We start from the raw sequence: 14435 nt of genomic DNA, 5'->3' as shown, positions 1-14435 counted from the left end.
TCCTAACCAGGCCTCTGATCACAGGGCTTAGGTATCCTCTCTAATAAGGACTGATAAATACCCTTAAAGACTCAGCACGACCTCCAGAGATGTCCCATTTACTGTAACCCTTGTAACATTTACAAATGTTACTACACTGTATTTATAACATGTTGCTAAAGGAGTCCACTTGAGGGAAAGTTCAGCCTGTGCTCTTTTGTATCCACTTGCACCCACAGCACAGCACATAATTATATTTTTTGGTGGAGTACTATCTGTCTCATCCTGCTTCGATGTGACATGTTCAACCAGCTAGAAAAATTGAAAAAAGAATACATCTCATTCAGCCAGCAGGGCATGGAAATTAAGTGTTACATTTAACGAAAAGTCAGCTAAAAACTATAATGCACTGTAAAATATCATTAGGTGGGTTTGGCAGAGTCCTCATTTGTCTCATAGGGGGCAGAGAAGTGAGCTGCAAGCACAGTGGAGGAACAATGTGTCTCTCTTGAGTGGCCTCAAATGCCTTCTTGTGTTGAGTGGACAAATAGGAAGCAGAGAGGGAGGGTTGATTGTTGGATCTTCCCATAGCTGCTGCATACACATCTCAATCCAGAATACTTCAGTATGAATTACCTCTGCAATAATACTCCGTCTGAACCGTCGCCTAATGGTAAAAACATGAGGAGGAAAAGTCAGTGGAGCTCTCATGAGGTTTAATCATCTCTTCAGTCCGTAGATCTTGTATGACTTGCGGCTATTTCTGGTACCTAATGAATATATGTGTGTTGACAACTGTGCTGGACTGCAGGTGCACATTCCTATGAACCAAGTCACGTCAATAAATGACTAACAGATCAGTGAAAGCTCGTTTCTGTGCACACAGATGTACATGTGCACCTCTTCACACATGTAAACTCACAAGTGCAAATGTGGTGCTGGAGCGAAGTTTTCATTCCGGTCTTATTTGTCAGACATTGTCTTGCTCTCACCGTATGTCTCAGTTTATGAATGTGTACATGAAAGGGACAGCTTGTGAGTCACTCAGAGTGTATGCCACAGCCAGCCCTATCAGAGCATGTCTGTCTCACCTCAGCTCAGTCAGGTACAAGGATGACACTAGAGAGTACAGTGGCAGATAAGGCAAACTGTAGACTGTAATAGAAGCAGTGCTTGTGTGTATGCAGAGAAAGATTCCGTCTTTCGGAACTGGATTGACTGAAATCTATAACAGAAGTAACGTCGTTTATAACCTTATCTAGTAATACATCTTTTATTTATGCCTTGGTTTAAGTGTTAATTAGTCCCCCAGGGTTTTGCGTTTTTTTTGGCAGAGATTGTTGCGGCCTAACATGCCTGATTACAAGGCAACTTTTTTTTAAAACTGCGATAGGTTTAGGCTTTTTTTTTTGCAATGTGTTTTGTGGCAGAAAAGTGTTGGTCAAGTGATGACTTTCGTTTGTGTGCCACCACGACGTTGCACATGGTGCAAAACAGTTTACCCCTGCTTTTGTGCATGAGGGAATTGCCTCGTATGATCTTTAGCAGTAATTTTTGTTGGTAAATGTGAAGACGTTCGTGTCGCACATCTCTGCATCTTCACAGCCACAGACAAGGAAGTGGGTTTGGTGATCTAAGTTGGTGACTGCTATAATTGATGAACTCATAGGAAACAATGATGGTTGGTCAAACTTGTGGAAAAGTTGCTGTGATTGGACAAAATTGCAAAGTCAGACAGAATTCACAGGGACTGGTTGAATTGGCATCAATTGTTGTGATCGCAACATCCTGGAGGGGCTTGTTAGGGTGCCTGGAGGGAGTGTGGTGGTCTGTGTTGTACCAGGAGGTGCACAAGAGCAGGGGCCAGCAAGAGTAAGTCCTTTTTCTATGAAAATGTAGTCATAGCACAGGCAGCCATCCTGTTTCTCATTATTAAGTAAACATTAGATCTGCTGATCTAATGTGCCTGGATGGATAGTAATCATACTTTCCAGTCCCACTTTTATTACAGTTAACATATCGATGTAGTTAAAGTTTGGAGTCTGAAGTCAGAAATCTGTTAGCATGTTAAGTCCAGCTTTTTTTCTCTCTCTCTCTGTCGCGCTGTCTGGGTAACTGAGAGTGGCAGCTACAGGTCAGCGACCTGTTGAAGTACCCCAGATGTCCTGGACAGTGCTAGCAGTCACATGCTGTTACTGAGAGGGATAAAGAAAGATGGGGTGTGTCTACTCTTTGTTGTGTTGAACAGAAGGGCTGGATGGGCCGAGAGGTATCCTGCAGTCTACGAATTTAAACACTGAGGCCAACACTGCAGAGCATCTGCCTAAATGGCTGCAGCATTTATACCTGCATGCCAGATGGCTGTTTGTCACAAACGATGATGCACTCGTTTTTATCATGTTTGAAAGTGAAAGAGCTCACATTTCTTGGTCGTGGTCTGTAGATCTTCATCCTCCAGCAGGATCTTGTGAATCTGATCGAGCTGTTTGGGGAAGATTGTCAGCGTAGTTTGTTTATCTTCATAGTGATAGAAGATTTGTTGACGCAGACAGCACGCAAGTCTGGATATTTTTCAGATATGTTGTTATGGAGACAAATATTTGGTTGAAAGAATGCTCCACAGTAACAATGATGTCACCCAGTCTGCTGCTGCGTGTCGTGAAAAGGCTTCGAGGTATCTCCACTGTATCTTATCATCATTTAGTAAGACATGTTTTCATCACTGAATAAAATTCTTCTCATTGAACAGGAATTTGAAGGTCAGGGTCGGTTGAAAAAACAAAACTCCTGATTAGACCCTGGACCGACTTTAAAGGCTCCACAATGTCCCATTTTCTGTTACAGCTGAAATACTTCCTCTGAAACACTGGAGCACTTCCTTATTTTACTCAGCTTCCCTCGAAACTTTGGGAAATGAGAAGTGCGACTACGTGAGGTAAACCAGGGCACATTCTCACTAACTCCACTCAGTGTCCAGTGTTATACAGGTGGGATTAACCTTTAGGGCCTCCTACATCAGTATTAATTTCACATCTCTTGCTAGTACCTCTGAGTTAGTAAGCAGAATACTGAGGACTTCCTTGTGCTATCCAGCGCACTGAAATTCAAGAGAAGTACAAGCAAAAGCTTTCTGTTCTTTATAATGGCCTGGTTCTGTTATTGAATGGCAGCATCGATATTCAGCTCAGCTACTGACCCTAGCTTCCGCAGTCAGCGTAACCAAGGGGATATCTCATTGATAGTCAAGTCTGTGTGTCATTTTCACTCTAATTTGATTCTTTTTGGATGCTTTGGCAAATTAACGTGACTGCAGGAAATGTAGGAATTATTTGTATGCTTTATGAGTAATTGCAATGCAATTTAAAAAAGGTTTAAAATTGGGGCTTCAGTGTGTTTCTCGGGTGTCTGGCTGTGATCCACATAGAGAGCTGTAGAGTGATGTGCTCTGCCTCCGGGCCAAGTGCTCTGGTCCCCTGGAGTGAGATAGGCCAAGTAAGGCCTTTTACAAAAACACACAGTGTGTGTGCTGTGTGAGTTCAGACCAGCAGCTGCCACCTAGCCATTGTCGAATATGCCACACTTAATGGTGCCAAAATCCACTGTGACCTGTGTGTCTCCCCCTAGATTACAATATCTAGCTCCTGGTGAGCATCCTATGTTTTATCTCATGGTATGTGTAAACTTATCATTACTGGTCTTGCTTTTTCAGTTAGCCTTTCTATGTTTTGTATACTTTCTCATCTAACGGTTGTAACTGTCATGTTCGGGTGCAACTGTTGCATGTATCAAGTGGAGATGTTCATTCGGGGGCAGGCCAATAACAGACCTAAAAACCCACAAAGAAGTTAATCAGTATAGTGTTATTAACAGTAAGAACATGTGTTCTTTGTTTAACAAAAGAGCTTAAGACAATGATCATGTTAATATTAAACAGGTATAATGTTTACCATTCCTACCATCTTATTTTAGCATGCTAACATTTGCTAATTTTCACTAAAAACAAAAAACAGCTAAGGCTTAACAATAAAGATTACTCAGGGCAAGTAAAATGCCACATTGGGCCAGTAAATCCAGCAGCTCACTTTCTTGATCAGGAACGTGATAAAAAAAGAACTAAACGCGTCGTTTTTTTGAGCTATTATGCTTCTCATTTCTGATGAGAGTTGCATGCATAGTACTGATATGGCATTTTTGAGGAAATGGTGGTGGGAAAGAACACATTTTTTGAGCTGAAGTTATCCTGGAAACAGGAATTTAGTAGGGTGGCATTAGAGGATATGGGCGAAACTCAAACTATATATTGTGTAGTTTGCTTCAAGTGTAAGAACAAGGGCAATAAAAGGGATTAAATTTTCATGACAATTAACTTTGCCGCTGCTTTGTCTTTGTTGTTTGATAACCGCCAATAAATAAAACTATTTGTATAATGGCAAGTAAAAATTGGCTTTGAGCAAGCAGACTTTTGACCCACTTTCCTGACCATTGAACCACAACAGTTGAGGCTGATCATCATTTTTGTTGCATGTATATGTCCATAAACGTACATATTGGACAGTTTATAATATTGACCTCATGGTAGCACTAGAGGAAAAGTCAGAAGATTACCAAAGTTATTACAATTCATCCTATGGGGGGACAAGTATGTCTACCAAATTTCAATGGAACATGTTCAGTAGTTGTTGAGATAAGGAAGCCTTAAGGAATGACTACATTTTTGTAAAGCTCTTCTGTTTAGATATTCCTTGTTAAAGAAATGTGCAGATTTCATTCATATCGTTTGTACTGAGCTCATGGAATTAGTGCATCTCTTATGTATGCATTAGGTGCTGGCAGAAAGCACAGAGGACAGTTATTTTTTAACAACACAAACCTTGCCTTTGGCACCATGCTCTGTACATGACATGTGACTTTGCAGCCTCATAAAAGCAGCGTCTGTTTGGCTTTACCACACTGTTATATTAGTCCACTGTTTGTCATTGTTACTTGATCTACAGTATGTTTGACCTTTTTTATTTTATTGGAATACTTAGTACAAACCTTCACTCAGTTGCCTTTTAGTATTGGTACTTAATCTTTGGTGGAGTTGTAGCACTGGTCTTTCTTGGTGCACCTGTGTTAAACTGATGGGTTTTGATTCGACTGCTCTTCAATCAAACTGACTTACAGCCATATGCTCAGGCTTTTACAATTCTCCAAGAGTTAAGCCTGTGGGTTATGTGGTCATAATATTTAATGTCGCTACAGTGTAGTATCTATTTGAATTTGCCCTACTTTCTCAGCTCACATTAATACCTCCCTGTCACAGTGTGAGTAATATCCATAGTGTTTAATAGTATGGTTGAGACTCCCATTCCAATTGCTTCTAATTTATTATCCCTACTATGTCAAGGTCACCTGCTTTATAATCCCCTAAGCTTGTGAATTGTATGATAATATTTCTAATATTTTTTTTCCTTTCCCAACTCTTGTGACAGCACTTCCATGATGGGCGTAAGGCACAGCAACACATTGAGAGCTCGTGGAAACAGCTGGAATCAGTAAGTGACCCCATTATTTTGCACTACTACCATTGCTCTCTCGTAGCAGTTATTGATGATTGTTGGTACAGTGACTCAGAGAGAGAGGAAAGTAGAACATAAACACATTTTTAATTATTTCATACCACACTTCTGCAGTTCACTTTTTCACTAAAACTCTTCTGTATTTTAATTTCTAGTATGATTATTTCAAACATCAAAAATTATTTAATCATGCAAGTTACATTTTTTAATAAATCAGAACATTATTAGCTGCAGCTAATTATATCTGCTACAGGTGACATATATTATTTTAAACAGTGTTTGTTAATGTTATCTCAATGTTTTTGACATTGCTTTTTGGTAATGCAAATGAGGGATGAGAGGTTTAAAGGGTGATGTGACATATTTGGATTTATCAGCTCCAATACCTACGAATGCGGGTATTTTGGCTTTTTTTTTTTTTTTCAAAATCAGCTGGTTGTCAAAACCCAGCCTCAGTTATGACAAAAAGATGAAGTATTTGTCTATATATCATGGCCTATGTTTGTATGTTTTCAAAGAGAACAACACACACAAGACTACAGTAACTACATTTTAGCTTTGTGCTTTAAGTTGCTTTAGGTATTCATTAAATCATGCATCAAATACATCAAGGCCTACCATTGCCATGTGATACACTTGAGGAGCAGTGTGACTATTAAGTACATCATCATCAAAAGCTGAGGGAGCAAACTGTCTGTTTCTAACTGAACAAAGAAAACATTAGCAGAGGACCATGTACAGAGCCCTGAGGGACCTCCTGTTCTGTCTTCATCATAGACCTTGTACAATGTGCCATTTATTTTACTCAAAATGGAAACAGGGCAGTGGTTTAAAGCATGAATTGAATATATAAATAAATAATAAATAATGTTGGTTTAAAGCTTACAGGTGCTTTTAATGAATGTGTTATTGCATGATTTATGTTATCCTCCCTGACCGGGAGACCACAAATGTGAAAATGCTGAAGTAGAAATACAAAAGTAAGTTTCACTTGTGTGTCTTTTCATTTGTTAATAGTAGGCCAGAATAACATTGATTTAGAAAACATTACTGTATAATTTCAAGATTAGCTCAAGACCTAGATAAGATTAAATCCAGGAGTGTCTGTATTATTTGTTTAAGTGAAGGAGTTTAAAAAGAGATTGCACAGAACACCACCTCTTATCTCTGCCTGGCCCCTTTGACGGGGGAGAGAGACAGAGTGTGAGAGAGATGCATAACTGCCTTGTCCTCCTCAAACTTTGCTGAGCGTTCAATGATCCCATTGTGTGCGAGGCAGATAGGCGTAGTTCAGAGTGCACGCTGGCCCAACAAACACTGATTGTTCAGTTAGAGGGGTCGAAAGAGGGTTGAATGAATGCTTGTTTTTCAGTACACAAATGACCACTATGAACATTTATTTAATCTGCAGGCTGCAGACTTTGACAGACCCCCATCGCTGTGTCAGTGGCATAGACTGACCTCTGCCGCACACAGTGCTGCACCAGAAATCTATATGACGTATATGTACATGTTATGACGTTCATTACCATGCTCATTTAAAGGTCAAGTTATAGAGTGTTTCCTGCTACAGCTCATGGCATGAAATGACTGATTTAACATCAGTGACCAAATTGAATTTGTTTCTCTCTCTTTTTTCAGTGTAAAAGAAGGTTTGAGAGAGACTGCAAAGAGGCAGACAGAGCACAGCAATACTTTGAGAAGATGGATGCTGACATTAACGTGACTAAGGCTGACGTGGAGAAGGTACGTATCATCTCACACCCGTGCAGCAGCCACTAATCACGCAAGCTCGTCCTGTAACCTCCATGCTTGACACAATTGCCTGGCCTTCGTCATCCTCCCACTTAGCACCCTTCCCTTTCCTTGCAGTTTTTTTTTTTTTTAATATTATTTTTCCCCTTCCATGCCCCCCAAGCCCTGACTCCTCATTCCACTGAGCCTGAAAGACAGCAAAGATTGAGTGGCCGTGTGTTTGATGCCCTGGACTGTGTGTAAAAGCTGGCATTGTCTCAGCAGCACAGTGATCTGCTGCTAAACAAAGCTGATAGCAGCAGTGAGTCCTCATTATCACTGTAGAGCAGACACTCTGCTGTGCTGTACAGGCCCTAGCAACAGAGAGGACTTTGTGTCCATGGTGGTATTTGTGTGTGTTTATGTGTGTTGTGGATTTTAGTTGGCTTTGCTTTTCCATTGTAAAGAATCTAAATATATAGTTTGGTCTTATAAGAAGAATCATGTTCTTCAACACGCAGCGATCATCCGATTCTCAGGACTGGCAGACACAGAGCCCCCTAGGCCTGTAGCTGATGTCATTTCCTGTTGTCATAACCAATTAAGAGAGCCCTCAAAATCTCAGCCTTTAACCCACACAGCTCCCACGCCCGCAAGGCATCATGGGTCAGCAGCGCGTGCTCCTGCTGCTTCATCAGCTGTTGGAGCAGAGCTCAGGCGCGGAGTTGACACAGTTCAGACCCGATTATTATGCAAATATAGGCTGGAATAAAGAGCCTTTCTGCACTCTGGACATACAGCCAAAGAGCTACAATAGGCTTAGGCTAACTACTGAACTCAACTGGAAAGACCCGGCACAGCAGCTCAAGAAACCAGTCTTGAAACAAGAGTGGTGTTGTGTCTGATGACAGTTCTTTCATTTATTGGAGCATGAAAGACTCATACATTACACAGCATTCAGTGCTGTATTATTTTGCTCTCATTTAGTTAGTATCACTGTTTGTGTTTGTGCAAAGCTTTAATATAAATACCTCTTTAATATGCCTGATACCTCATAAATGTCACACCCAACCCTACAGGATAATTTCTGCTGACCTTTTTCTGGTGACTTTTAATCCCCATTCATGCCATCAAAATTCTACTTCAGGATGATCTGACAATAAGAATTTTATACAGAACAGCCACTTACTGTTAAGCAAAAAAGCACGAAAGTAAACTACCACATTTTACAATATATTCTTTTCTTTTTTATTTAAAGGAAAATTGAGTGTTCACATTACAGGGCTCAATGCTTAACTCTGATAATTTCCCCAGATTCGATGTTTTTGCCTAGACTATTCACATTAATATTTGAAGTGACCCATATCTGACATCAGTGTGAACAGATCTCTGGCCTGAAACGCCTCCCATGCAAATAATAATGTCACACACATTTGCATTGAAACAACAAAACAAAAAAAACCCTGTCACATTTGCAAAACAGGCATTTGGGAAATAATGAATGACTTGTCGATGCAAGCTTCATCTCATGTATGATTTGCTGCAGAGGTTGAATGACAAGTGACAAATAACATATGTTAAGGATAAGGGTGAAAAGACGAAAGAGCACCAAAGCCATAGCTTTAGCTTTATTAGCAGCTACTCCTGTAGAGAGAGGTGTGGTTGTAGCCAGGAGAGGACTTAGGAGTGGAGGGGCTGTGATGTGTAGGGTTTCATTGAGGAACAGTTCCTCCAAAACTTTAGGATGTCTGGGGATACATTCTGGTATCTCTATTGGCACATCACCACAACGTTGACAGGACTCAAAATGTAGGCAAGCCCCCTCAAAAGGGGGCTTGTCTGGCAGTGAGGCTCTATAGGCTGACGACACAGGCAGCCTGCCGCAGCAGCAGTACAGTCATGAAAGCCTCCATTAGTTTCAACAGACTGCCCCATCACTGTGATCTGCACCTGCACAGTGAAGTATGAAAAACCATGGATGTATGGGCAAAACACATGAAGTCCAATATGACCATTCTCACAGCGGTCGAATGACCACTGATCAGATATGTATCGAACATAGGACCACAAATGAAAGTGACCCCGATCTGATTGGACAAAACTGGATTTCTATGTCCACACTACTCTGAAAAATCTGATCTGTGTCAAGTGAGAGCCAAAAAAAATAGAATTTGGGCCACATTTGCTTGTAAAGTGAACATAGCCCTAATGTTACCAGTGTAGTCATTGTTACTATGGTTCAAAATAACTTTGCACTCATCACCATTTCCATAAAACTGGAGGTTATTTGGGAAGTTTTAGGAGACTCACTCAAGCCCTTGCTTTCCTAGTCTCTATAATAATGCTGGTGAAGTTATTATGACACATAGTGAGAATGGCCACAGTTGTACGAATAGGACTCAGCCTGAGAAATAATCAGTTAATTTCCTGTAAGGTTTTATTTTCTGACAACATGGCCCTTGATGCTTTTCAATATCTCTCTCTCCAATAGGCCTCTGATTTATCTTAGAACGAGTAGAGTTTTCTTGAAAGCAAAATATAAAGGTGACAGAATGTTTACCTTATAATAACTCATTATGTGCATAAGCACAATGGAGTCTCTGCAAGTTTATTTTTAAGCTGTAGGGATATAGATGAAAGACTGTAATGAAAGCTGGAAATAAATCTCACTCTGTCAGGCATTTAAAAAATGGAAAGCGGCTATGTTAACAATATGAGAATTGTTAATGGGCTAAAACAAAACCATCTGTATCGTACTTTTATTCAGAAACAGTCACTTAACACACCTTTGAAGCTCAAAGGCCACACAATAAGACGCTGTGGCAAACAATACCACGTACCTTAATAGTCAGAATGAACATGTATGTTTTTCACCCTGCTTGCCAATGTGTAGATCACTGCTAAAATAATCACTTTCTCATTTGCTATTCTTTTCTGTGTGGGTTTTTTGACTGTCCTCAGGTCTCTTTTTCACCTACTCAGATTTCCATTGTTCAGATGTAAAACTTAATACAAAAGACTGAATTGTATTGTATCAGACAGTCACTGTGGTAGATGATTGGATTTTTCTCCCACATTTTTTAAAAGTTCATTTGTGGTATCAATTCTATCCACCATGATTTTGTGACTAGAGTCTAGAAAATGTGTGTTAATGTGCGGATGTATGTAAGAAGAGAAAGGAAGTGTGTGCGTCTGTGTATTTTGTTTCTAGTGTCTGTCACTTGTGTCTGTCTGTGGTTTAGACACTTGACGCCTCATGACTTTTCCACGTGCTTTGGGTCAAAAGCTCCTTAGCTCAGTATCATGACGGCTATATAGGTGCTAGTGCACTTCTATCATTACATTTGCTGCATCATGGTTGAAAGTCAAAAATATTTTGTCTTTTTTTGGTAATAAACAGATTTGATCATAAAACCAAGGCACAGGAAAGAACAGATCATGTGTCTCAGTGTGTAACTTTGTTTGCAGAGGCATATTTTCTGTATTGTTCAGAAGGAATGACATGTCACAACCTCAGCCTAGTTTGTATTTGTGTTTGAGTCATAGGGGTGGAAGTAGGTCTGAGTTGGACTGAACAGATGCATGATAGGCAAAGAAGAGAAGAGAGAAAAAAAAAAGGCTTTACACGTATTTTAAGCATAGTTGTGTGTGATTGCTTGTGTCTGTTTCCATTAGTACTTGTCAGTAACAGTAAAAAATAATTGAATAGATATATTTTGACTCCAGGAGTTGCTTTCTTCTGTGATGTGTAATGCCAAAAAGCTGCTGTTTGCTGAGCTGAGGTATTGTGGTTTTCTCTGCAGCTGGAGCAAACCTCTAAGTGTTCCCTCTCCTGCTCTGGCAAACAAATCCCCTCAATTTGGGGTTTGGATTCATGGCCCAGATATCCACAAAGCCTGTCAACAGTTCTTTGAGGGACCCCCGGCCCTCACACACACTCACAGACTTCCCTATTATGGAGATCCTCAGTCATAAAGAATTAGAAAAATAACACAGCGGCCTCCCTCCACCTCTCTCTTATGCCTCTACTAACACTAAGACTGCAGTTTACAATACCAGTATTTTAGTTGTAGTTGTATTTGCTTACCCTGATACCAGCTTCCCCTTTTGAGTGATGACACGCCTGGTGGTCCAGGAAGTGCATCTATGGCAACTTCTTATTTAGCTGGAAACGGCTAACAATCCTTTTTTTTGTTTTGTTTGTGTGTGTTTGTATATCTATTTTATGCCATGCCTTGAAGCGAAGTTCCCACAAGGTAGGTGCGGTGGAAAGAGCGGGTTATATCTGTGGGAACACACACTGTCTTGACTTGTGTCTCGACACACACACATGCTCTCCCACAGAGTCTGACACAGACCTCGACCGGGTCACTGTTAACATGCCCCTGTCCTGTCTGACTGTGATCTGCTCCCTGTACAGTGGCTTGTCTCGCTGTCTTCTGCTCAACACTTTTACAGGTTTATATGTGTGATGCGAGAAAAACTTTTTTTTTTGGATAGATAGATCTTTATAGAGATAAATACTAGGTATCAATGCATATATAAATACACACATGCATATGTGTGACTGACTGAAAAAACAGGTAATTTCCAGAAAATGACAACAGGATGTCATGTTGCTGCAGGCACAGCAGCTTGTTACAAAGTTTCTTCCATGTTACCATGGCGATGATGTTTACCCCTCATCATTTCTAAACACATTCAGCATCACTTTGCATGCACCTACACCAGCACAGCACAATATCCTTAATGCACGCTTGCACGTAGATTTCAAACATCTGGACTTTCACATGTGCTTTTTAGCTTTTCTCTGGATTTCACATTCCTTTTTTATTTTTTTTTTTAAGGCTGTGACTATCATTTTCCGCCCGAGGTACTGGTACTGTGCTGGAAATAATGTACCTTTGTGTCTGACGAGTGTCTCCGCTCTGATGTCCTCCTTTCCTTCTAGTATGTCATCTATTACTTACCCACATGTGTGTGAGTGTGAGGGACTCGACTCTTGCCTCAGATTGGTGTGTGGGTGAAAACTGGATGAAGTCCTCGAAATGTTTCCCTCAGGACTATGACAGATCAGGGTTATGTTCCCTCCTCTGCCCTGCACAGTTTTACGGCTGCAGTTTTTCCCATGCATCTGCATTCAGTTGAATAAGTGCAATCACAGGTTCGAAGGTGACTCTTTGTTATAGATGACCTAGTGAAAACCGCTATGTATGTGCGGACAGGCCTCAGATCTCATGGAAAGAGGAAACAGATATGAGTACTTAGCTACACACACACATACACACACACCCCACATGCTGTCTAGCTGAGATAATCTCATCTCCATCTGCTTGCCTTGGATCTGTAATAGGCTGCTCCTGCTGTGTTTCTGACTGCCTGCCTTGCCTCCCTGAGACTGAACTAGCTTAAAATAATCAACATTATCGACAGCAGAGATACGCCAGACTGGGCGGGCAATCAAAATCCAAATCCCTCCATTCTGTAGCCAGTGCAGGCTGTTGTTTCTCTTTTTATATGTTTGGTCTGGCCTACATAGTCTAATGCCAAAGGCTGTTGCTGCTGCCCAACTTGGATTTGCACCTGTGACCGCGCGTCCGCGACCTCTATGTTTATGTGCGTACATGTGCATGCATGAACACTTGTATGCACAAATGTGTCAACTCATGAAGATTTTGATGCTCTGGCTGTGTATGTGTGTGTGTGTGTGTGTGTGTGTGAGAGAGAGTGTAACCCATATGTCTGTGTTAATCAGGGGACACGGATGTTCATTGAGGAGAGCACGTCTCTGATGTGCATGTTTGTGTGTTTTCTTCAGGCACGACAGCAAGCTCAGATGAGGCACCAGATGGCTGCTGACAGTAAGAGCGATTACTCCGCCTACCTGCAAAAGTTCAACCAGGAGCAGAATGAACATTACTACACAGTTATACCCAACATATTCCAGGTAAATGCACCACAACATGTGGCCTATTTCATCCGATTTGTCCATGTACGTAGTTGTTAAACAAACCCACAAATTTGGTTAACCCGTGTTTCCCATACTTGAAATTTGTTTAGGGCGCCCACCCAAATAGGTTTGCCTCCGCCCAGGCACTTTGTGTTTATCTTCTCTATCTTTCAAAACTCTCTGTGCAAATGAGGCTGAAAGTGCCGACTGATTGAAAAGCCTGCCAGAATGGTGCATTCATGTGCAATCATTAGTTAGCTTGTGAATTCAATGTTGTTTGGGCCCACCACCCCCACTCCCCTCTGGGTAGACAACTAAAAATAAATCCTCCACATGTGGGAAACACTGAGGATAACAAGCCGTCATTATGAACTGTGCAGTTATGTTGCACAAGAAATTTAGTGTTATATTTTTGACAGATTGTGAGCTTGGAATGACAGTGTTAGGAGGTTTTCCTCAGATTCATGACCTTTTTCTCCACTTCACAGGGTCAAACATTTAGAAGCACGTAAAGTTCATAAGAGATTTCCCAAATGGTGTGTCACATCTTTGACGCCTCAATATCAAAAGACAGCTTGTTTAGACTGTTTGACTCCAATCACACAGTGTATCATTTTTAAGCTCTGCCCACTCCTATTCTGTGACACAAGCTTGTAAATCTTGGTTGTTTCTGTATAAATTTTCCTGCATTTCTATGTAGAAACTTCAAGACATGGAGGAGAAAAGAATTGACAGGATAGGAGTGTGCATGAAGACATTTGCGGACGTGGACCGCCAAGTGCTGCCCATCGTGGGGAAATGTTTAGACGGCATGACGAAAGCTGCGGAGTCCATCGAGCCCAAGACTGTGAGTATACAGAAATAAGACATACGTGCACACACACACGACACCATATGGGACATATTTCTCACTCAGCCAGTGTGTCAGTCACACCCACACACTACCGATTAGGCTGTCATTTTAGCAACAACTGTGCTGGTGTGTTGATACTCTTGGGGGGGCTTTTGAAAATTAAAACAGTCCACCTGTGAACAACAAAGTGGTTACAAAGTGGAAGCAAAGGAAGCGTGGCTGCAGTCTATTCAATTTGAAGTAATAGTTTGATATTTTCGGAAATACAAAGGTCCAGTGTGTAGGATTTAGGGGATTATATTGACAGAAATGCAATATATTATCATAAGTATGTTTTCTTTAGTGTCTAATCACCTGA

The 14435-nt window shown here is 40.9% G+C and overlaps 1 protein-coding gene across 13 annotated transcripts in view; it reads left to right on the top strand.

Moving 5' to 3' along the window:
- Nucleotides 1–14435, top strand: part of LOC126395228 (formin-binding protein 1) — a 69319-nt gene that overhangs the window by 32331 nt on the left and 22553 nt on the right. For all 13 annotated transcript variants that reach the window (XM_050052524.1, XM_050052530.1, XM_050052529.1 and 10 more), the window contains exons 5-8: nt 5454–5516; nt 7182–7286; nt 13093–13221; nt 13925–14071. In XM_050052524.1, the coding sequence (XP_049908481.1) occupies nt 5454–5516; nt 7182–7286; nt 13093–13221; nt 13925–14071 (444 nt within the window). The remainder of the gene's footprint in view (nt 1–5453; nt 5517–7181; nt 7287–13092; nt 13222–13924; nt 14072–14435) is intronic.

This window comes from Epinephelus moara, chromosome 9, assembly GCF_006386435.1.
Source record: "Epinephelus moara isolate mb chromosome 9, YSFRI_EMoa_1.0, whole genome shotgun sequence".
NCBI classification, from domain to species: domain Eukaryota; kingdom Metazoa; phylum Chordata; class Actinopteri; order Perciformes; family Serranidae; genus Epinephelus; species Epinephelus moara.
Note: the sequence above shows the minus strand (reverse complement) of the source record. Positions and strands in the feature narration are given on the sequence as shown.